This window comes from Osmerus mordax, chromosome 5, assembly GCF_038355195.1.
Source record: "Osmerus mordax isolate fOsmMor3 chromosome 5, fOsmMor3.pri, whole genome shotgun sequence".
Taxonomy (NCBI): Eukaryota; Metazoa; Chordata; class Actinopteri; order Osmeriformes; family Osmeridae; genus Osmerus; species Osmerus mordax.
The window spans coordinates 7965064-7988580 of NC_090054.1; the positions used below are offsets into that span (position 1 = coordinate 7965064).

The 23517-nt window shown below is 42.1% G+C and overlaps 1 protein-coding gene across 1 annotated transcript in view; it reads right to left on the reverse strand.

Annotated features, from left to right (window-relative positions):
- myom2b (myomesin 2b) overlaps window positions 1-23517 on the reverse strand; it is an 88371-nt gene that overhangs the window by 12458 nt on the left and 52396 nt on the right. Inside the window, exons 23-28 of the mRNA XM_067235999.1 lie at window positions 18118-18162; window positions 17646-17782; window positions 17386-17530; window positions 17210-17272; window positions 16243-16310; window positions 15960-16073 (exon numbers count right to left, since the gene is read on the reverse strand). Of these exons, the coding sequence (XP_067092100.1) occupies window positions 15960-16073; window positions 16243-16310; window positions 17210-17272; window positions 17386-17530; window positions 17646-17782; window positions 18118-18162 (572 nt within the window). The remainder of the gene's footprint in view (window positions 1-15959; window positions 16074-16242; window positions 16311-17209; window positions 17273-17385; window positions 17531-17645; window positions 17783-18117; window positions 18163-23517) is intronic.

The window sequence follows — 23517 nt, forward strand, 5'->3', positions numbered from 1 at the left end:
CGGTAATGTAAAGGTAGATAGCATCAAGTACGTGTGTGAATACACACACTGTAACGCGAGTGTTGTACACTTCTTTGTTATTTGGATATCTGCCTTTTCCCTCATTGAAATGACTGAGTGTGCACCTCTGCAAACCAGGGTGATCAGATGATAATGGGCAAATTCAAGGCATCTTAAAGCAACGGGGCTACGAGCCATTGCGATACATCCACTGTAAACATTAGCGCATGGAGCCTCCTCTCTCCTCCTCATTAGCATTTTAAGCTACAGACACAGATATGGCACGTCCTGAGGAAAGCTCATTGTGGGACTGCTCGTAGTGGCTCTAATTATGCACCAAAGCTGAATCTCGGGAAAGAGACTTCAGATACAGTATTATGGGACCACTAAGGCCTATATAAAAGCATCCAAAAACAGCATGTCATGGGACCTTTAGGGTAATGAATTAAATTAATGGAAAATTTGAGGTATGAGTATAATTTGTTTCTGTGTAGTGGACAAAACTAGTCATTCTCATCTTCTTCCCTTGGGCACCCATGTGGATGCTCTACACAAGTTGTGTCATACCCCTCAATGCACAAGTTGTGTAATGCACAAGCAGCCACAATGATTTTTACAACAATGTCCACCCGAGAGTTTTTTAGTTCATGTAGCATTTACATTTCAGCTAAATAAAATGCCTGTTCCACTACTACCTTCCCTCTGCTGATTATTGCATGTCTGTGCAAGTCATCATCCCTCAAGGTATCATTGTCACGTTTTGGTGTGACTAAGAATGGGAAGCTGTTGCTGATGTACAATGTCTCCAAGCAGTTGGTAATTCCCCAGCTTCCGTCTCCATGCAGCGTGGAATGGTGATACGCTGAGCATACAGGAATCAGGCCCAGCAAAGATGTTCCCAAGTCATCAACAATGCCCTGTAGCTAGGGCTGGACGGTATGGCCTAAAATGTGTATCACAGTATAATTTTGAAGCACGGACAGTAATGGTATAAGTCACGATATATTCATTTTTATTAAACTTTCTAGTCTATTCGTTTCAATAGAATGCAATCCTCACCGCTGCGGTTAATCTACCGCACCAGGCCGGATTTGGATGGGGTATGGCACGTGTGTCGCATGAGATTAATTTAGCATTAACATGTAGCTTTCAACAGTATGTTTATAGGATCACAAGAAAACTTAAGTTAGCGGTCCAGGCCTGATGTTGGGCCCTAAAGATAACAAATACTATCTTTTTAGACTGCTACACATGTCATACATCATTGGAAAGGTACGAGTCTTGTGATTATATTGATATAAACCATTTCAAGATCAAGTTGCAACAGCAGTTACAATCCCATCTTTGTCCGACCACGAAAATTTCAAGAACGTGAAAGAAAAAAATTCTACTTACCTAATACGGCTCAAATACGGCTCATACGGATGTATTTCCGTATGAGCTTCATACGGAAATACATCACTCGGTCAGCCTATTTAAATGTCTCTGACAGTCAGATTCACTGTTTACAGGCAAAGGTCGAGCTGGTCTTTGGTCAGATGTGTATATTGACCAGTTTAGAGCTAAATACTACTGCCAGAGCCTGGAATAGAACCAGTGTTTTGAGTGACTTTGCATGGGTCTCCAACACATTTGGATTCAAGTTCAAGTATTGCCACTGCAGTTCACAGTCAAAACTGAAGTCTGTATCAAGTGTATGGAAAAAGCTTAATTTTTCACAACTGACATGGACCCTTTCTTCACTTTTACAGGTCTGGAGGGTCATGCAGAGGCCTGCTCAAAAGAGTACAACAGGGGATGCTGAGAGCAACAACAGAGGATGCTGAGTGTAAGAGAGGATGCAACCGAGGATGCTGAGAGCAACACAGACCCCTTGCTGGACTACCCCTCTCTAGCTGGACAGCTTCTCTTCAGTCCTGACCCCAGGGCCTGCCTGCCTGCAGGCACTGCTTGCCCCTGCCTGCCAGCCCTCCAGAGACAGACAATCACCCCACAGACACAGTAGCTCTACAGACTGCTTTTTTGAGGACATTGATGAAAAAGAACAAACCAACAATTTTTACTTTGATGAAAGTCTAAATGTTTAATCCTTTCTATGTCCCAGCATGCAAGCTGCTGACTTTTAGTGTCTTAAGTGATGAAACCAGTTCAAGTGATATACTTTTGACCTGAATCCAATGATTATTCATCTGAATAAAACCACTCAAAAGAAGTACTGCTTCTTGGATGATTTGTGCTCCACATCGGTACATCTCACACATTTGCCTTTGTTTCCATGGGATTCATGAGCTTTTGGGTCTGTGGATGCACTTCCATTTGGCCAGATAGGAGTCACTAAATCCTCTATTCACAGGGCCCTGGGGCCTCATGTATAAACGTTAAGTACGCACAAAAAGCTTGCGTACGCTGGTTTTCACGCACACTTTGCGATGTATAAAGATTTACTTGACGTGAGAATGTGCGGGTCGTCACGGAAAGTTTTGAGCAGACGTGACAATGTGCGGACCGTCCGCAAAGTCTTGTCTGGCTCTGTTACGTGGCGATTCTAACTGAAAAGTGCCGAAACTCACCAAACATTACAAAATAAAGTTTCCACTACTACGTTTATGACGTTGACTATTCAAAAAACATAAAAATAAAAGTTTGATCATTAATGTGGATGATCACATCAAAATGCCAAAACGGGAAATGCTATATAGCCTTCTGTTTAATCCGCATCGATTTATTAACTTCTGTTAAACTTGAGGGTGTCAAATGAACGACAAAATCACTCAGGAAATGCATGTCACGCTAAACCTATAGCTGCCATGCTGTTACGATGTGCCACCACTCGTTTCTTCATTTAAAGTTTTACATCGGACCATTTTTTTATTTCTGCCATGGTCCGGTTCTCTGAAGCCACATCATTTATGGCCCTATAATAATAATAGTGATTTTATTTGTAATTAACTTCACATTTAGCTAAATCTCAAAGTGCTACAGGTTAAAAACAAGAAAGGGCGCAAATAGTGACAGTTTTCCACTCCGCCGACTTTCTTTTGTCGCTAATACCTGATGACAGGCCGACAAACAGGACACATTTTCTCACCTCCACCTCTGTTGTCAGAACCTCGATCTCACAGTCACCGTATTTCTTCGAATAAACGCCGCAGCGTTTATTAAATAACGTTCATTTTTGGTGCAGCGTTTATTCGAGGGCGGCGTTTATTCGAAGAAATACGGTAATTCAAGAAATGACCTCAGGAGCGCATTTATAGGCCATCTGCATATTCATTTATGGGAGGAGGCAAGGCGGGGTCAGTGGCTCGTTCACGTGCGGTCAATCTCACGTTGATTGTGATTTATAAAGGAAAGGTGCGCAGGACCTGGCGTACGACCGGTTTTATACATGTGAATATTTCTGTGCGTAGGTACTTTTCGAGTTTTGGCCATACGCCATCTTCTGGTATAAAAGCTGCGCAATCCTTTATACATGAGGCCCTTGGTGCCCTATGAGAAGATGTAAACATCTTCCTCCTGAACATCCTCCTCACCATGTTCATGGTACATGTACATTTTTATAATATTTTGCCATTTTGCGGAGGAACCCGCATCGCTGCTTGTTTATTAATAGTATTTATATATAATATATATATATATATATATATAATTGCGCAGCTCCCCCTTTCAATGATCTAGCACCCCCTCAGCTCCTGCATTAAAAATTATCTGGTGCCGCCCAGGCCCTGTCCAGGGTTGATTGTAACTGGTGTTGGAAAACACATGTAGTAGGGAAGAATAGAGGAACTGGTCAAAGGGTGCTGGTGTGGAAAGTCCCCTAAAACTGTGCAGAATGGGCAGAAGATATTAGATGGCATTGTATCGAGGCCCAATTGGAGAAGAAGCCATAGGATATTTACAATTGTGGAAGGCCATTAGATCTTCTGTTTTAACCTGTTTACGCTCCTGTTCGCCCGCGTTACAAAAATGCTGCCCCCCCCTCCCTCAGTTACGACGCACTAAATTCTAACAAATATATTTTTTAGACGCTACACATGTTATACATCATTGGAAAGCTACGATTCTTGTGCTTCCATTGAAATAAACCAATTCAAGATCAAGTCGCAATAGCAAGCAAAGTCTTTTAACGGTGAACATTCCTTCAACAATGCCAAAGAAAAAGGTTTTACTCACCCTAAGTGGTTCAAATAGGTCCAGGTGTGCAAATCATGCCATCAAAACTTGATCTGCTTACAGTCCCAAGGGTTCAAAGTATCTAACCATGTAAAGTAATTCGTCCAAATACAATGTTTTACGTTCATGAATAGCCATTATCCTTTGTTTCATTATGCAAGTTAGCCGACGGAAGAAACAACTTGTTCACAAAAAAGTGTTATTTTCTCCGGTTAGCAACGGAGTATTTACAAAATGAAGGCATCAAAATGTCCGTTGAACCCTCCCCTTTTGATTGACACCTTGTTTGACCCAATAGGAGCTTCCATGCCCCGTTGACAGCCCTCTAAAGCCAACTAGGTCTGTGCGTCCTGCCCCCCCCCCCCACACTCGTTCAAAACAAATTTCTCAAACTGGCTTCGACTGGCTCTGAAATTAGCTCGTTAGCCTTGTAGCTGACAGCTAGCTGAAAATGCCAATACCTCATTTGTATGTGTCTGTGGAGCCTTCAAAATAAAAGTCGATTGCGCAATATGGTTGACAGAATCAGTGTTCTTTGTGCGCCAATCCTTGGAATCAGATAAAGCACTCCAATGTGTTCATGCTTCAATTTTTGTGTTTCAGTAATACTAATTAGGGATTTAGCTATTATATATGATAGTTCTAAGTACCACCTTTCATTAGAGATAACAATTATGAAAAATAATACCTTTTTATCCTGAGTATTTGACCTTGGTTACAAAGGGTCATTTTGGAGTCTCCAAAAGGCCCTTTTAGAAAACGCCTGGATGTACTCTTATAAAAACATGTGTCAAATATGAATATATTGTGGTATTATGTTTGACTTTTGATTTGAATTGGGTAAGGCTTCAACCTGTGGTCCAATTTAGTCTTCCAGCTAATACCTACCACCTCTAGGCCTCTTCAGGCCTCTGTTTTCAAAACAAAATCTAGGCGGAAATAGAAATTTTCACTTTCCTTGTGTTCAAGCTTCTATTACTCAACACTAGTAGGACTGACAGGGGTCCTGACAACAGGGGACATAACTTCAGAGTGTCAGCTTTCAAAAGAGATCATTTACATGCATGTACTCCAAATGGTTCAAGAACAGCTTCCAATTTACTTTGGGTATGCTGTTTAGGCGTTTTTAGGCACATTTAACAGGAATCTTAAGAGGTTTTAACAATGTGTCACTGAAGTTCTCCATGTAGCACAGTGTCTTTGGAAGACATCATTACTTTTCTGGTGACAAGGGAGCTAAGCATCTCTGTGCTAAGGCTGGCACGGTACTGTCTTTTTCTTTGTCACCAAACTGAAGACTCTTTCACAGTCTGCATTACTGTGCAAAATTACAAGGACACCAAGCATGACAGAAGATAGGCTTGCAAAGAGTTTTCTTCCTCCTGTTGCCATCATACCCAGTTCTCTCCAAGCTTCATCAGCCCTCTTTGTGAGGACATTATCATCATACAAGGTTGTGGATTAAAACAGCCGAAACTCCTCTTCAACATCATCCACTGTGACTCCCTTGGGCACGAACCTCTCCATGAAATACCTTAGAGTGGAAAAGGTGACAGTTTTGCGTCTACTTATGTCAGCCAGTGCAGCAGTTCATCCCCATAGGGAAACTTGGAGACCATGTAATCAACTGCTGTTGTGAAATATTTCTTCACATCGCTGAAGAATCCTTCTAGCTGAAGGTTTTGGTTTTGGTTTGCAGTTTCAAACAATGGAATGGCCCGTTTTAAAAACAGAGCATATAGCTTTGACTGTGGATCAGTCAAGAATTTGTAAACCTTCTTTGGTTTTGTCAACTCTGTATTTTCTTCTTTCTTTTCTTTCTCTGCCTTTTTGTGAGACAATTTATTCTGTCATGCCTAGGGTCGGAGAACTCTGTAAGTTTCCACGTGCACGCGCACTCTCTCTCTGGGATCGATCATATTGACAGATATGCAGGGGAGGCTTCTCACCATATTTACAAATACCACCGTATTTGTCTATCAGGGAACATTTTCCGAAATAATGGCCCTGCATGATCAGCAATGGATAGCGGCAAATTGTGCTCTGCTATAACATTTGGGAAAAAAAAACTGTGCGTATTGTGCGCGTATCCTGAAATGTCAAGGTTATTTTAGGGACTGATGATATAGTGCTTTCCAGCTTTTTATGTTTTGCCCCTTCAACGTGGGGTCTGCAATCTAAAAAAGGTATATATATTACATGTAGTATTAAATGTATCACTATCATATTCTTGCATGCTATAAAAAATATATGATTTAACCAAACTCTCCCTTATAACACCTTAGACCAATATGACCATTTCATCCCAGAGGAAAGGAATATGAAATTCATGTTGGCTAATCTCTAGCTCTTCTAGATATAAATACATGATTCATAAGAAAGACCTTATTTATCTGAGGCGTAGAGAGAACTGTTGTAAATGTAGTATACCCCCATGATATTTCTGTTGTCCTGTCCAAGATTTTGTGGCCTTCATTTTATTAGTTACTATGCTGTTGCATGTTTGAACCAATAGACAGCATTCTGATCTTATAAATAATGCAGTTCTGAAACACTAATGAAAGAAAAAAAAGACTGTGGTAGGCTACTGTTATAAGTGATAACTGTGACAACAAATTCATAGCCTAATAAAAACTTTCTCTGCAGAATTGAGCAATAAGCAGAAGGCCTATTCAATTTCCTTGGGGATGTTATTTCACTCTAGGCTACTTAGGACCTTCTCAAACAATGGTCATGTTGTATATTTTTCCTTTTTAATTAACATATTTAACACGTGATACCAGGACTAGAGAACTGCTAAGACCAAATGATGGTTCGCTTCTTTATATTCCTGGGGGTGCACATCAGTGAGGACCTCTCCTGGGCAACCAACTCTGCATCACTGACGAAGAAAGCCCAGCGGCGCCTCTACTTTCTCCGCAAGCTCAAGAGAGCGAAAGCTCCCATACCCATCCTGAACACATTCTACCGAGGCACCATTGAAAGCATCCTGTCCAGCTGCATCACTGTGTGGGGCAGTAGCTGCACTGAACACAGCAAGAAAGCACTGCAACGCATAGTGAACACAGCTGGTAAGATCATTGGTGCCCCACTCCCCTCCTTGCAAGACATATACACCACCCGCCTCACCCAGAAAGCTACCTCGATTGTGAATGACACCAGCCACCCTGCACACAGTCTGTTCAGCCTCCTACCCTCTGGAAGAAGGTATATGAGCCTCCGTTGCCGCACCACTAGACTCAGAAATGGCTTCATACACCAAGCTGTCAGGAAGCTAAATTCCCTGTGCACTTTTATATGTTTCACCGTGGGAGAGTGGGAAACGTCCTATCGATTCCTTTGTATGTCTTGACATATGAAGAAATTGACAATAAAGCTAGTTTGACTTTTGACTTTGACTTATCATTTAATTAAATTCTAGACAGTCTGAGAGTTTTATTAGGCTATTATCATTAGCCTATTATTAGTAGAATCATATAGCCTATTGCACATGACAAGAGCTGTGCGTAGGCCTATGTGTGGAAACCGTAGAAGGCTGTCGCGGACTTCGAGCATGAGTTTGAGAACCACGGACATAAAACACCAAGAAAACGTAACGTTAAACCATTTGTAACACAGCCAAGACACTTAGATCTGTTTGCCATTTTAAATTGACGGCAAACATGACTACCGCATGGTTAGGCTAACATCGTTAGCCTAACCATGCAGAGATACATTAAATTAATTTAATCTTATCTCTGCATTACTCGTCAGTTTACCAGTGTTTTTCAAATTTGCTTAATGTGCTCACTGGAAGAATTGGCCAGATGTGGGCGAGAAGGGAGAGTTAGTCAGTTAGTTAGAGAGGTAAGTCAGAGTGAAAAATCGCTAACTGATACCTAAACAGCGGGTGATTCTACTGACTGAATAGTAACCTTGTACGCTCTGATTTCAAGGGTAATACAGAGGATAGTAACGATAGTAATGGCAGGGGGTCTGCGATTGGTCAAACTCCTCTTCTGCTTCTTGCTCCGCTGCAGCTTCCCATGTACGCTTTGGCGACTCGGCACAGTGAGACTTTGAAGGTTGAACCTGTTGAAAACCGGCAATGCATTATCGAGCGTTATGCGTACTTTTAGAGCATCAACTCATACCAGCGTACTTTGATGACAAAATGCGTACCAGGTACGCAAAATGCGTACATGTTGGCAGGTCTGCTTTAACAAGCATTAAACCTTATGTTCACCAATGATTCAGTTACTGCTAGCATCAGAGTTTGTTGTCCAAACAGCTTGCTAATCGGGCAGAACTGGTGCAGGAGACTCCGAGACCTTAGCGCGTCACTAGCATCTCGTCATATCACGCAGTCGGAGCACAGCTAGATAATCAGCGTCAGCGCCCTAGGGTACCCAGCATGCTGTGCATCATGTCAAAAAACGCAAAGACTTGTGGAAAATAGTTTGGTTACAACAGCCGTGTGAGGGATTTCAGTTGTAGTGTTCATTCAGTTAGATGTTTGTAGTGTTATTGTTAGTTAATATAATCCTGTTGGTCACCCTGATTGTGCATGTTGTGTAAATTAATAAGATCAGAGAGTCTGACCATTCTTAAGTATTGTCAGGCTGCTATACCATCTCCAGGTACACTTGCAAGCAGCTGGACATAACACGGTAACACTTTAGAATAATGGTCTGTTGTTAACGAGTAGCTATGCAGGAAGTAACAGGTAGTGCTACATTAACACCAAAATTAATACTATTAACTAATATGGAACCAAGATTAACTAAGCAGTAAGTAATAGCAAATTGAGTACAAAGGTAGTTCCTTGGTAGGTATTTGTTTATTACTAAATAAATATATCCTCATTGAGAACTACTTGTGAACTATGACCAATTAAGAAAGAATAACCAATTAATTACTAATCACAAAAGTAACATGTCTAAAAAGTGAACAATTGTGTTTTTTAACAAACATTTCAGAATCTTGTGCCTCAAATGGGTTCTTTGAGGAAACCAGTTTATGAATATTAATATTGTAACACGTCCCCCCCAATATTTCATCATACTGTATGATTATGGGACACGTCCCCCCAATATTATATCATACTGTATGATTATGTGGGCAATTTCGATGTGACTGCTGGTTGGTTTGGGTTTGGGTTAGCCATGTACTTATTACTTATTTAACCATTATGTTTGACTCCGTTTCTCATCACAGTTTGTTGAACGTTTCATTCCAAAATACAGAATTTTTGTTTAAATGCTAGGTTTCATCATTGTGCCAAACAAAGAATGTTTAATTCAGACATATTTTACAAAGTTCTTTATTCTTGCATGCCCATGTGCATTTTTGCATTATGTAGGATTTTCTTTGTTGTTCTTTGATTTCATGGTAATATTCCAGTGCATATAATTAACAAAAAAAACGTTCGACCCAATCACTGCAGTTGTTTTATGTTGTAGTTCCTGCGGGGTGACATGTTAGTGAGGTGTTAACTTGTTTTTCACTTTGAAATAATGGTCCAGATCACAGTTACTGCGGGATGACAACGCTTGAGTAATTAGTGAGGAGTTAACATGTTTGTCACTTTACAATAATGGTCCACATCACTAGTAGTTCTTGCGTGGTCCGTGTACCTTGTGGCCATTGGTTTTTCTATTTTGCAACCCGTGTTGACAAACGCAAAATAGGGTCGTAATATCGTTTTGTCACTTTAGTAAGTCGAACACACATTTAAGTATAACGGCTTGTTTTGGTTGTTTCGTTTTTTTTGGAATAATGAAATAACCATATAACACAAATGGAATAACGATCCATTAATCGTTGTTTGTATTATTCCATATCCTTTATGGTGGTATCTGCAAAAAATGAAAAATAGGCTCGTAATATCGTTTTGTCCATTTCGGATGTCAGAACCGGATTATGGAGAAATGCTTGGTTTTGTTTCATTTTGGAATAATGGAATATCCATATAACACAAACGGTATAACAATCTGTGTAGCCTTCGTTCTTTCATTTTTCCGTTTCAAAACAAAATCGGAAAAAACTTTTCTGTTTTAAAACCCGAACAGAAAAAACGGGGAAAAAGAACAACAGAAATCACTAGTTCTGTAGCAGTTTTTCTGTTTCAAAACCAAAATGGGAAAGGGAAAACAGAAAACAGAAAATCAAGGCATATAAATTCACTTAAAGTTTGTTTTTCCCCATGACCGCAATGCGGAAGTGGAACCTTTTCAGCCAAAATCCCCAAAGTCCAAAAATGAAATTTTGGACTGTTGGCAAAATTGGCATGTTTGGGGCCACCCACGTGGTTACTGTAGATGGTTTCAGCAGCAGAATTGTGGCAAATGCAACCATGCCCATTAAAAGTAATTTGATTATTTATGATGAGGTGTACAGGTGTACTATACTATGCAAAGCAAAACTAATTTTGTTTCTCTTAACAAAGGAGCATATATGGATGATTGACAGCTATCATTCACCCCATTTCAGCTTTCTAGAACATTTGAGCCCTCCTTAACTGTCCCTACATCACATGCTTCAACGCTGCAGAGCATCTCACCTCTTCCCCTTTCTCCTCCATGTCTCTATATCTAAACTCACATTACCCTTTATCCACAGGGGGTGTTTGCGGACATCACTTACACACAGTACCTCTCTCCGCAATCAGTAGGCACTCCTAGGCATTGGTCAGCTACCAAGCCAGACATGCTTATTATCAACGCTCCATTTAAAACATGCTTTTTAGCGCTCCCTATCAAGCACAATTATTGAATTTGAAATTGTGTTTTGCAAGTCTCATTATGAAATTAAATGTATCTTCAGTATGTCTGAGTCTAATGCATTTAATGGATTTGTGTATGTCTATTGCACCAACTGGACATGTTATATTAACATATACATTCGTTCCAGGGGCCCGTTCTCCGTACGTCGCTAACTCAGTTAGCTGGATTTGATTGTTGACGATTTGTCATTATCTTGGATTGTTCGGTTCTTCGAAGCTCATCCTGGACTTGCTGTCATAGCAACAGGTCCGTATGCTTAAAACTGCTCGGGAGCAGGTTTATTTTATGTAAACACGATTAGATTGAGGCTTTACAAGCAGAGGTGATACAGGAAGTCTGTTACAGACATGTCTTGTCCGTTTTTACTACAGGAACCTGTTGCAGAAGGTGCAAGAATAATTAGCAGAATTTAACATGAAACCGAATTAATTGCTCATTGCGTGATAGATAGGCTCCTTAAGCACAGCGCAATATTATGCTAGCCTATACTTTTTGAGGGATAGCCTATCGTTTTTTTGTGAGGGTGTTATTTACATAATACATTTGTTGAAACCACATCATTTGACATTAAAGATGATAAATGAAAATAAAAAAAACATAGGCCCAGCTTACTGTAATAAGCGATAAAACGCGTCACTCCTCTACATTTAATTTGGTCTGCTACTTCTTGCCAGCCCTCTTTCTTGGATTTTGCAGACTTTGAGGTGTTCCCTGGCGTTCTGATAAAATCTTCAAATTCAGAGTAACCGTCGAACAAGCTGTTGCTCTGTTGGGGAAAAAACAGGGCGCTCATTTTGGCCACGGTGAGCAGCCATAGACTTATGTGAGCAGCCAATAGCAGCGTTGCTGATCAAGGTTTATACTATCGATACATACCCCCTTTTATAACTCAATCCAGCTATACTAATCATAAACAACAAGTGTGTTCGAAGAACCGAATTAGCCAGATCATGATAAGCAAGATGATGTCATCTTGGATGTGTCATTTGATCTCGGATGTAATAAGCGACGTACGGAGAACGGGCCCCAGATGTGCAGTAGTCAACAATGGGATGTGGGACCAGGGCCCCGTTCGTGTAAGGGTTGAAGCTAAGTTAATCAATTGTCCCTTTAGCCCGTTAACATTAGCGAGATGAGTGAGAACAGCAAATATCGGTTCGTCAACGGCTGATCCGCATCCAAATCATGTGGTTAATTTCAATCAGGCTAAACTTATCAGGGAAATTGCACGTGCACGTCCTACTTCAAAAGGCAGGAAAGGTCGATCACCAAAACCGTGATTTTCTAACGGTATGATGGCGGAAAAGACGAAAGAGAGAGCGGTGATAGGCTATTCTCGCCATCCGAGCAAACTATTATAATGAGTCTGTCTCTACGAAGACAATAAGCATATTATCATGGCTAAGTCAAACACCGCCGCTGCCAGAGCAAGACAAGCAGCTTGGCAAAACATTGCCGATAAGCTATAAATGCGAAAGTTTTGGGGAAATGTATAGGCTCATCTTAAGTGCCTCATTACCCCAATCAGATAACATTTCTTTAAATGTGCCTGCTGGCAGTAGGCTTAATGGAAATTAATAATCGAATGAGATCTTGCAAGCGAAAATAATGATCTCAACTCTTTCAGAATAAGTAGGCTAGATAAAAACAAGGCCAAAGAGTATCTAATTGATACGAATTCATAGACACTTATGAGGATATATGTAGGCTACTGAGCTTATATCATGTACTATATATGTGTATATGCATGTAGGCCTATGTGTAAATCCCTCTTTGAGTTCATTGACTGGGACATGGCCAGGGAATATGATGAATTGATTCATCAGCTGGTTAAGCGCCAAGTACACTTTACTTACAGCAACGCATGCTGCGGCTTTGCCAATGTTTTCTGCATCGCCTATACTGTATAAAAATTTAGCCTATACCTGACGCAAAAAAACTCTAGGCTATGCAGAGTCTGAAGCACAGTTAAAGCTTATTGTCAATTTCTTCACATGTCAAGACATAAAAAGGAATCGATATGACGTTTCCCACTCTCCCACAGTGAAACATTTAAAAGCACAGACACAACAGATAAGACAAGACATTTCCTAAAACATAGCGTTACATATTCACATACAGCAGCATAAGCTCATAATAAAGCATAAAGCTTGCTGCGGCGTGTGATATTATTTGCAATGTACGAGAAGGTCTTGCAAATGAGTCCTTGTCCGCTGAATCGATATCACTCAAACAAGAACTCATCCGTGTGAAATAAAGGATCTTGGCAATCGCGAAGAACTCTATTGGTATGGAAAGCTAATCCAACTAAAATATAGCTCCTTGGTCAACTGGGTCTCTCAAAAAGGGAGCTGCCATGTTATTTTCCGGGGTGTGGCAAGCTTATCCAGCTACACTTACGTTAGCCTGCTCTGGAGCAGGTTAGTGCTAATTGATATGTTACTATGGTGATTTATCGAAAGTTGCTTCCACTAACCAAAAAGAGGGGCGTTTTTTATCTTAGCCTGAAAATTAGCTTGCTAAACCGCTTAACAAGCTATGACGAATAGCTTTTTTTTTAAACGGTTTGGTTTGTTATCAACGTCAGAGATGTCGTTATGCCACTGCATACTTCTATTCTATATATATATATATATTAAAAAAAAAAGAATTATTCATAAGTATGCACAATAACAATAGGGTTCCTTCCTACCGGAGGAACCCTAATAACAATAGGGTTCTCCTACCGAAGAAACCCTAAAAATAGCCTAAGATGGCACCACATATTTTTCTGAGAGGTAAGGATCTACAATATCCAAATAGAGACTTAAAGACTTTAAAAACGGTACTTTAAAAATCGAACCTTAAGTATGGGAAATGGCACGTTTTCGTAGAACGACCCAGGTGCTTGCTGCATTCTGAAGTAACAACCATCGACACACTCGTTTGAACAGGGCTGCCTGGACAAGTTTCTGACATTCACTAGGCCAGGTGATGAACTGCTCGGCAATGGCACGCGTGTGGTTTATCATTTCAGTCACTACATTATGAGCTGCTTATTGACTAACATTACATTGATCAGAAAGCTCCCAAAAAGAGTTCTGGTTTAAGGCTGTAGCCTACTTATGACAACAACAGAGCATTAATACAATCACAATGCATGTAGGCCTAAAGGCAAAAGAAAATGTGTTTGGAAACTGTGGACTGAGTGGAGACATTAACAGAACTCAAGGGGCTCTTTAAAAGTTTGGTCGCACTACAAGCACAAAAGGTAAATATACATCCCAAACTCCAAAACACAAATTTCAGCAAACTATGTAATCTAAAAGCCTCTGTAAAATGTGTGCCCTCTCCTTTCGTATGCCCCAGTATTAAGTATTGAACTGCCAGGGCTCTCAAGTCTCACGCATTTGCCGTGACACTCACACCATACATTACATGTATGGAAACCTCACGCCAAACTTTTGATCAAACTTGAGAGCTCTGGACGGTGATGTTTGCTAATGGTTTCGTGGTGATCAACAATGTTCTCATTGTCATCTGCCTCACACCGATGCTATTTCCACATTCCACTTTTCTTGTTGACAACTTTTAGTGGAGACCCTGCAACATTAGCTGCTTGTTCAGTGTTGCCAATTTAATGACGTTGTCGAGACATTTTGCCTTCCCTAGTACAAAAAAATCTCATCTAGCGACAAATCTAGCGACTTTTGGCGATTTTACAGAGAGCCACTAGCAACTTCTGGTGAGATTTTGTTGGCAACACTGTGCTTACAACACTGTGCTTGTCAGCATCTGACTGCAACCCGATACTTAAGAAATTCTGGTATCGTAAAGATTTTTTGGTTTGAGTACCGACTGCGTACCGGGGTACCAGTTTTTGTGACACTACTTCTCTAATGGAATCCTTGCAGAACCTCCTTGTTGATGGTCATCAGTCACCCCATGTTCTCTCAGTTTCCTGGAAAAGAATTGGAACTGATCTATGGTCAATCGCAGGCTATTCTTCAATGTGCTGTCCGCCATCAGCGGCATAGATAGGAACGTCATAGTCTGCAGTGCCTTTTCATCATTCTGCTGAGCGGGATTTAAAAGCCAGCGGAACGGATAGATACTTTTTGGTCTGTACTGTCTCTTTACTATTGCTGGTGAGCGGGCTTTACAAGCCAGGAGCATCTCCACTAGCTCTTTACCTTTGCTGCATAACTAGCTTTACAAGCTTGCTGTTAAATGTTTCTTGTGTTCTATAATGTTGTTCGTGTCCGATGGTATTTCTGGTAAAATAGAACCATTTAGGCAGGTAAGTAGGCCTCTCGTTAGTCCAATATTTTCCAGTAGCTTGCTTTTAAATGCCTAATGTGTTTTTTAATGTATATACTCTCAAAGCACATATATTTGCCTACCATTCCTTGTAAAATTTTGTTTATATTTTATTCTCTTTTTTTGTATAACGTGTAAAATACACTATATAAATAAAGAAATCCTGGCCACTGGTTTAGATTGACTAGTATAATATATTTACATGGATTACTTACCTTTACATTTTGTTGCATCCATTTCCTCCTCTAGCAGGTGCATAATGGAATCAAAAAAGGATTTCCACAATATGATGGTGCCAAAAACGTTTGCGGACGCAATTTTTTATCTCTTTGACAACAAAAGCACCTGAACATGACTTCCTCGTAATCTCGATTTTACAAATGGGAAAATGGATCTTCTGACTAGCATGTGAAGGCAGCATTTTTGGTTTGTTTGTGTGTGCATGTAGATCTGCAGGAATGTAGGATACGTTGTGTTAAATAGTGTTCTAATCTGTTCCCTCAGGGTCTCTTTTTGGGGTCTGGAGTGCTCTCACATAAACACATGTTACCTTGGTCACTGGTGACCTTGCCTGACTGAATCTCTCAACAGCCCTCTGGATAGCTAACAACCATACTTTCACTGCTCTGCTTTGCTCTGGAAGAGAAGTAAATTCAGAGAGGTTCTCCGGCATGTTGTAATTAGGGAGTGTTACGTGGGTTAGGGGCGATGAGGGAGGGTTACCTGGGCAAGGGGAAGCTTGCAGGCCCCAGAGGATAGGTCTGTTTTTTCATTAGGGACGATCTCAGTGTCTTCCTTAAACCAGTGGAATTCAGACTCCTTTGTCAGATTAGCCACCTGCAGGACCACACACAGACATCCATATATGGTCCCGACTTTACAACACACACATTGTCACAGTATCACAGCAACAGGATCATAATAGTACACAACTACATAGTCATAGTATTACTTGCATAGTCAGTCACAGCTATAGCCTTACTCTCCCAGTAGACTTCTGACTCACCTTACAGACCAGAGACACAGAGCAGTCATCCCCCACATGCACAGACAGAAATTCACTGAAGTGGGGGCCTGAGGGAGTAGGTTGGGAGATTTCATTAATTCATTTACAGTAAATTTAGATAATAACCTATTTGTGCCAATTATTACTGTTGTCTACTTTATCAGGAGTACAAAAGTAGTTGCATGAAATAACGTTGTAGTGTGAAAATGGGTCTAGTTTGGGGTTACTCAATAGGCGGACCGCGGTCCGGATCCGGACCCAGACGCAATACAATTTGGACTGAAGCCAAAATCAACATTCTAATTTAGTCATGATCCAAGCGAGTTTTCATTGGTGCGTGATTTCACAACTATATTGTTTTCCTACTAGATTTGGTTTCTATCTTTTGTGTCCAATCCAAAGATCCATCCAATCCAAAGATCCAATCAGGAGTTGTAATAGTAATCACCATGACAACTCACTCACTCAACGTTGGCAGCAACATCTGTGGGTCACGCAGGTTGTGTGTGTCATTCGCAACAACGCAGGCTAATCGATTTGCTAACAGTAGCCTACCTGTTTCTTCCTTAGCAAAAATCATGGTGTGACAAAACCCAGCAAAAAGCGAAAAGTTGATTCAGAAAAGCGCAAATTTCAGACAGAATGGACTGACAAGTATGCATTTGTGTTTCCAGTGGGGAGCACAAAACCGATGTGTTTAATCTGCAATGAGACGGTTGCCCTTGTGGTAGAGCTAACGTGAAACGTCACTATGACACAAAGCATAGACACTTTGAACAAAATTACCCCCAGAACTCTGAGGTAAGGGCCAGAAAAATAAACCATCACTGTTCCAGACCCTGGACTGACTGGAAATTTGGTGAGTGGACCTTTTGAGTTTCTAATTGAGTACCCCTGGTCTAGTTCATCTTCAGATAAGGGAGCCTGATGTTTTATGTGTTTATGACATGATAGAAGTTTTTCTCACCCTCCTTAACCCTGATGTACTCTCTTCTCTGGTAGTCAGCCTCGGCCAAGGCCGCCTTGAAAGCTGCAGCACAAACAAGTAACATTGAAGTCCTGGATTGAGCACAGAGACCACTGCAACAGATTAAACATCATGCACATAATCTCTCACTCTCACACAAATACATACATACACACCATCTCCTATAAGGACCAGGGAGGACTGAGCTTTGCCCCTCCCATCCTGGATCTGCACTGTGAAGGTGCCCTCACTATCCTCAGTGAAGTGATCCAGGATAAACTCAATCACTCCTGTGGCAACATCATGACCCATCTTGTTGGGCTGCAGGGACAGACACAAACACAGAAGCTCATGTCAAACCCAGTACAAAACCCAATCAGACAGCATAAAAATAAGAAGACATTACACTGAAAATAAAGTAGAAATGTTATATTACATCAGCTCCTGAAAGCTCCTTGTTGTTGGCAAAGAAGTTGTAAGAAACTCCGGAGGAGACATTCTCTGCCTGCAGCCAGAAACGCATACGACCTCTCTCTAGGATCTTATAGGCCAGCTCAGTCTTCAAGGGGATGACTAAAGAGTGAGAGAGAGGAAAGAAGAGATAAGGATGTAATACATTAAATATATTTTTCTCATGAATGAAATGCCATTAGCTCAAAGGAAGACACTCTCCTGACCTAAAAGGCTAAGCCAGCACTGACAAAGATTGATCTGTTAATCTATCCATCTTATTTATATATACATTTGGTCATTCCAAACCAAAAGCAGTAATCTAGGCTCCAGCAGGCTGAAACATACCAGTACACAATTCAAAGTCACAAAGAGGATAGGGAACTCTGAGAGGGTTATGATGACTGGTGAAGTTGATGGAGGTGATAATTAAATGCCAGATCAAAAGGTCAACCTACTGGGGTGGCGAATGTCGAAACTCTGGGCCAGCATCTTCTCCAGTGCTGCAACACACAGTGAACAACAGCTATACAATGGATGTAAACAATGCAAGTAACAACTGAATAACATTTCAATATTCCATTATAACCCTAGGTCGAGAAACACTGGCAAGCAAGAAAACAACTTTAAAAGTTTTTATGCACTTTTATTTTTGGTCATATGTTCATAAGTAAGGGTCAAGATTTGATCCTACAGATAGGATCCTCAGTTCTGGCTTCTCCTACTCCTTCTCCTTGCTCACCTCTAGGGCTGAAACAAACAATTATTTTGTTAATCGACTAATCTAACGATTATTAGAACGATGAATCGACTAATCGTTGAGAGACATTAACCCATGTCATTCACCATTTAATTAACTTTATTAACAAGTAACGGACTGACTGATGCAGAATTCTGCCTAATATGACCTTTTGTATGTCATATGAATATGAAACAAAACAAGGGTGAGTGACTATGCATGTATGTGTAACCCGGCTAGGGTTATTAGTATTATCATTTTATTTGTGGATGGGTTTAATTATTTTAAGAAGGGTCTATTACAAATATAAACATTTTGGTTTTGTTTCTTGTTTGATTGAGAAATAATGGTTTGTGTTCCTGAGTTAAACCTGGTAGTTAAGTTGGTGAGCAATGTACATACAGAACATGTGGGTCGTGCTATCAAGTTTGTGGAGTCAAGGTCTAATTGGATGCTATTTAGATTAATCCCGCCTCTAATAGAGACTGGGATTGGGATTGGTAAGGACAGCGAGCGGAAGGCCGCGAAAGAAAAAGAGAGAAGGGAGAAAGAGAAACGGCGTGAAGAAGCACGAATGGACAAACGTTTTGTTCTGATTTATTGATTAAAGTAAGCCTATGTTATACCCAGAGTCGTATGCACCGCTTGAGTAAAGTGATCGTTACTTTCTGTAAGATATAGTGCGAGTCACTGGCTTTTGATCCAAGATGGCGCCGATGATGGCTGCCTCGGTCGTTAGGTGCGCTCTTTTTTGTCTTGTTTTGTCTGTTAATTCAGTGTTCTGCCAAGATTTCCGGGGTTCTCTAACTAGAGAAGTACTTCTAAACATCAGGACTACAACTCCTGTGGATTTATTTCCCACTTTTCTGCTTCCAGCGGCGGAATTAGTGGGAATTATAGTCAAAGCCACCCTCGGCTTTGTCCTAGCAGCGAAGCGCCGTAGGAGAGGTAAACGAGCCGGTGCTCTGGTGCGACTCCGTCGGCGTGGGGCACGCACAGCGTTACCGGGGATATTTCTCTCCAACGTGCGTTCACTGAGCAACAAACTGGATGAACCTCAGCTACTGGTGTGGAAAAACAGAGACTTTCATTCATCTTCCGTTTTGTGCTTTACGGAGACATGGCTGAGTGAACTGATCCCAGACTCTGCGCTACAGCTAGCAGGTTTCAAACTGCTGAGAGCGGATCGTAACCCTGTGCTCTCTGGCAAAACGAAAGGCGGTGGTATTTGTTTTTACATTAACAGCGGCTGGTGTGAAGATGTGACAGTGATTCTGCAGCACTGTTCTCCTGATCTGGAATCATTTTTTATTAACTGTAGATCTTTTTACTCGCCACGAGAGTTTGCATCATTCATTCTGGTTGGCGTCTACATGCCTCCGCAGGCTAGCGTTAACGAGGCTCAACGTGTGCTCGCCAGCCAGATACTGAGTGTGGAGCATGAAAATCCGGATTCCTTGGTTATTGTGCTAGGCGACTTTAACAAAGGCAATCTCACTCAAGAACTCCCAAAATATAGACAATTCATCAAATGCCCTACCAGAGAAGGAAACACCCTGGATCACTGCTACTCTACAATCAGCAAAGCATACCATGCGGTCCCCCGAGCAGCACTGGGTCACTCTGACCACGCCATGGTCCACCTGATTCCTGCATACAGGCAAAAGCTAAAGCGCTGTAAGCCTGCTGTGAGGACATCAAAACAGTGGACCAGTGAAGCTATGGAGGATCTGCGGGCGTGCTTGGACTGCACTGACTGGGACATGTTCACGACTGCTACCAATAGTCTGGATGAGCTCACAGAGGCTGTGACATCATACATCAGCTTCTGTGAGGACTGCTGTATACCAACACGCACCAGGGTAAGCTACAACAACGACAAACCCTGGTTTACAGCTAAACTCAGAAGGTTGAGGTCAGAGAAAGAGGCCGCGTTTAGGAGTGGGGACAAAGACAGTTTCAAGGAGTCGAAGAACAGGTTTAGCAAGGCGGTGAGGGAGGCTAAACGACTGTACTCAGAGAGGCTAAAACACCAATTCTCTGCAAACGACTCTGCTTCTGTCTGGAGAGGGCTCAGGCAAATTACCAACTACAAGCCCAGAGCCCCCCACTCCACTAACGACTCCCGCCTGGCCAACGACCTGAATGAGTTCTACTGCAGATTTGAAAGACAATTGGACAGACTTGAACTACCCCTTCCCACCCAGGAGGCCTCCCACCTCCCCCCCTCTACAGTGACGACTCTCTCCATTCAGGAGGGTGAAGTTAACAGACTTTTCAAGAGGCAGAACCCCCGCAAAGCAGCTGGGCCGGACTCTGTCTCTCCAGCCACCCTCAAGCACTGCGCTGACCAGCTGTCTCCGGTGTTTACCCACATCTTTAACACCTCCCTTGAGACATGCCATGTGCCAGCCTGTCTCAAGTCCTCCACCATCATCCCTGTGCCCAAAAAGCCAAGGCCAACAGGACATAATGACTACAGACCCGTCGCCCTGACCTCTGTGGTAATGAAGTCTTTCGAGCGCCTGGTGCTGGCACACCTTAAATCCATCACTGACCCTCTACTGGACCCCCTGCAGTTTGCCTACAGAGCCAACAGGTCTGTGGACGATGCAGTTAACATGGCCCTCCACTTCACCCTACAGCACCTGGACTCCCCAGCATCCTATGCCAGGATCCTGTTTGTGGACTTCAGCTCTGCCTTCAACACCATCATCCCCGCCCTGCTTCAGGACAAGCTCTCCCAGCTGAACGTGCCCGATTCCACCTGCAGGTGGATCACAGACTTCCTGTCTGACAGGAAGCAGTGCGTTAAGCTGGGAACACAAGTCTCTGACTCCCGGTCCATCAGCACCGGATCACCTCAGGGCTGCGTCCTTTCTCCTCTGCTCTTCTCCCTGTACACCAACAGTTGCACCTCCAGTCATCCGTCCGTCAAACTCCTGAAGTTTGCGGACGACACCACCCTTATTGGGCTCATCTCTGGTGGAGACGAGTCTGATTATAGGTGGGAAGCGGCCAACCTGGTGACCTGGTGCAGCCAGAACAACTTAGAGCTCAATGCTCTTAAGACAGTGGAGATGGTTGTGGACTTCAGGAGGAACACAGCCCCACTCACCCCCATCACCCTGTGTGACTCCCCAGTCAACACTGTGGAGTCCTTCCGCTTCCTGGGCACTATCCTCTCCCAGGACCTCAAGTGGGAACTGAACATCAGCTCCCTCATCAAGAAAGCACAACAGAGGATGTACTTCCTTCGGCAGCTGAAGAAGTTCAACCTGCCAAAGACAATGATGGTGCACTTCTACTCAGCCATCATTGAGTCCATCCTCACCTCCTCCATCACCGTCTGGTACGCTGCTGCCACTGCCAAGGACAAGAGCAGACTGCAGCGTATCATCCGTACTGCTGAGAAGGTGATTGGCTGCAATCTGCCTACCCTCGAGGACCTGCACACCTCGAGGACCCTGAGGCGAGCGAGGAAGATTGTGGCCGACTCCTCCCACCCTGGACACTCCCTGTTTCAGTCACTCCCCTCCGGCAGAAGGCTGCGGTCTATCAGGACCAATACCTCACGCCACAAAAACAGTTTCTTCCCTTCCGCTGTTGGCCTCTTCAACAAGGCCAAGGGACCACACTGACTCAAATGACTTATTGCTTAAAACACTCTGCTTTTGCACTGCACCACAACATGGTATCTTGTACATTTGTATTTTTTGTAATATTTGTATTTTTGTATTTTTATATTGTAATTTACGGCAACTTATATTTATCCCACTTAGTACTGCTAGTTTATGTACCCTTAGTATAGTTAGTCCACATATTTAAATTTTAGGTATATGTTTATTGTATGCACCTTCCTGCCAAAGCAAATTCCTTGTCTGTGCAAACTTTCATGGCGAATAAATCCCTTTCTGATTCTGATTCTGATTCTGATAAACCTTGTCTGTAACCTATAGTGACGGACTGAGTTTGGACCTGGCTAGCTAGGCGGTTTCGCTACAAAGCGTGGTGGAATGGACTGTCGGCGTGCGGAGGAGAAGAGGATTGTCTGCTAGGTCCGCGTACTGCTGGAGCTGGTTACAGACGGAGGAACGTGAGCACTGGTGGACCAGTTCAACTTTGTTCTAGAGTTGGCTCTTCGGAGTGAAGCGGCCATTTGTGAGTTTCACGGCCACCACGCTCTCAAGCCACCATACAGGCCTGCAACGGAGAGTGGTATGCGTGTGAATGTGAGTGTGTGTGGGCCCACAGTGCACTGTTGTGATAAGTAATTAATATATTGTAGCGCCTTAGCATCTTTGCTATCTGTTAAGTTTGATTATTGGAATTGAAGTTTGTGTTTTTCTTATGCTGGTGTACAACTACCGGAAATAACTAACTTGGTTTTCAGTCACTGAAGGTTTATTTAATTTTATAACACCAATGTAACCATCCAGTTGAGGGGTAAGGAAACGTTTATGTATTTATTTTACATGAAGAACCACCCCAGGGTGAAATTGCATTCATTTATTTGACGTGAATAAAGAGAAGTGTTATTTGGACTAAGTACAGGGTGTGTACATGGTAATTATTAGCCTTAAGATAAAACATACATTATATCTATGACTAGATACACTGGTAAATAGGACTTAACGTTAATAGGACACAGGAGGGGATTTATAGGTCATTCGCCGAGAGGCACACATAGGAATTTGGGCGCCCGGCCATTGGATATACCAGGGTAGAGGGCGCTACATATGCATAGAAAAGATCTGCTAGTTTGGCGTTGTTTGCACTTTATCGTAAGCACTGTGTTATCTCGTCTTCTATTGGATTGCATAAGGGAGGGTAGCGTTACAGTCTAGCGCTACAGTCCCGCACTGATCAATACGCGTTATTGCAGACCCTTAAAATAGGTCATTTGAGATCTAACGACGAGTCGACAACAGAAATATTCATCGTAATGTATTTATTGTCGACGCTGTCGATAACGTCGACAAATCGTTTTTAGCCCTACTTGCCTATTACTCTTTCTCTCTCTGATTTACAATAATCAAGGTAGAGTAGGTAAGAGTTCAAACCTTTATTCTGTAACGTTTGCCTCTTAATTGATTTAATTGATTTGCAATGTTATTAA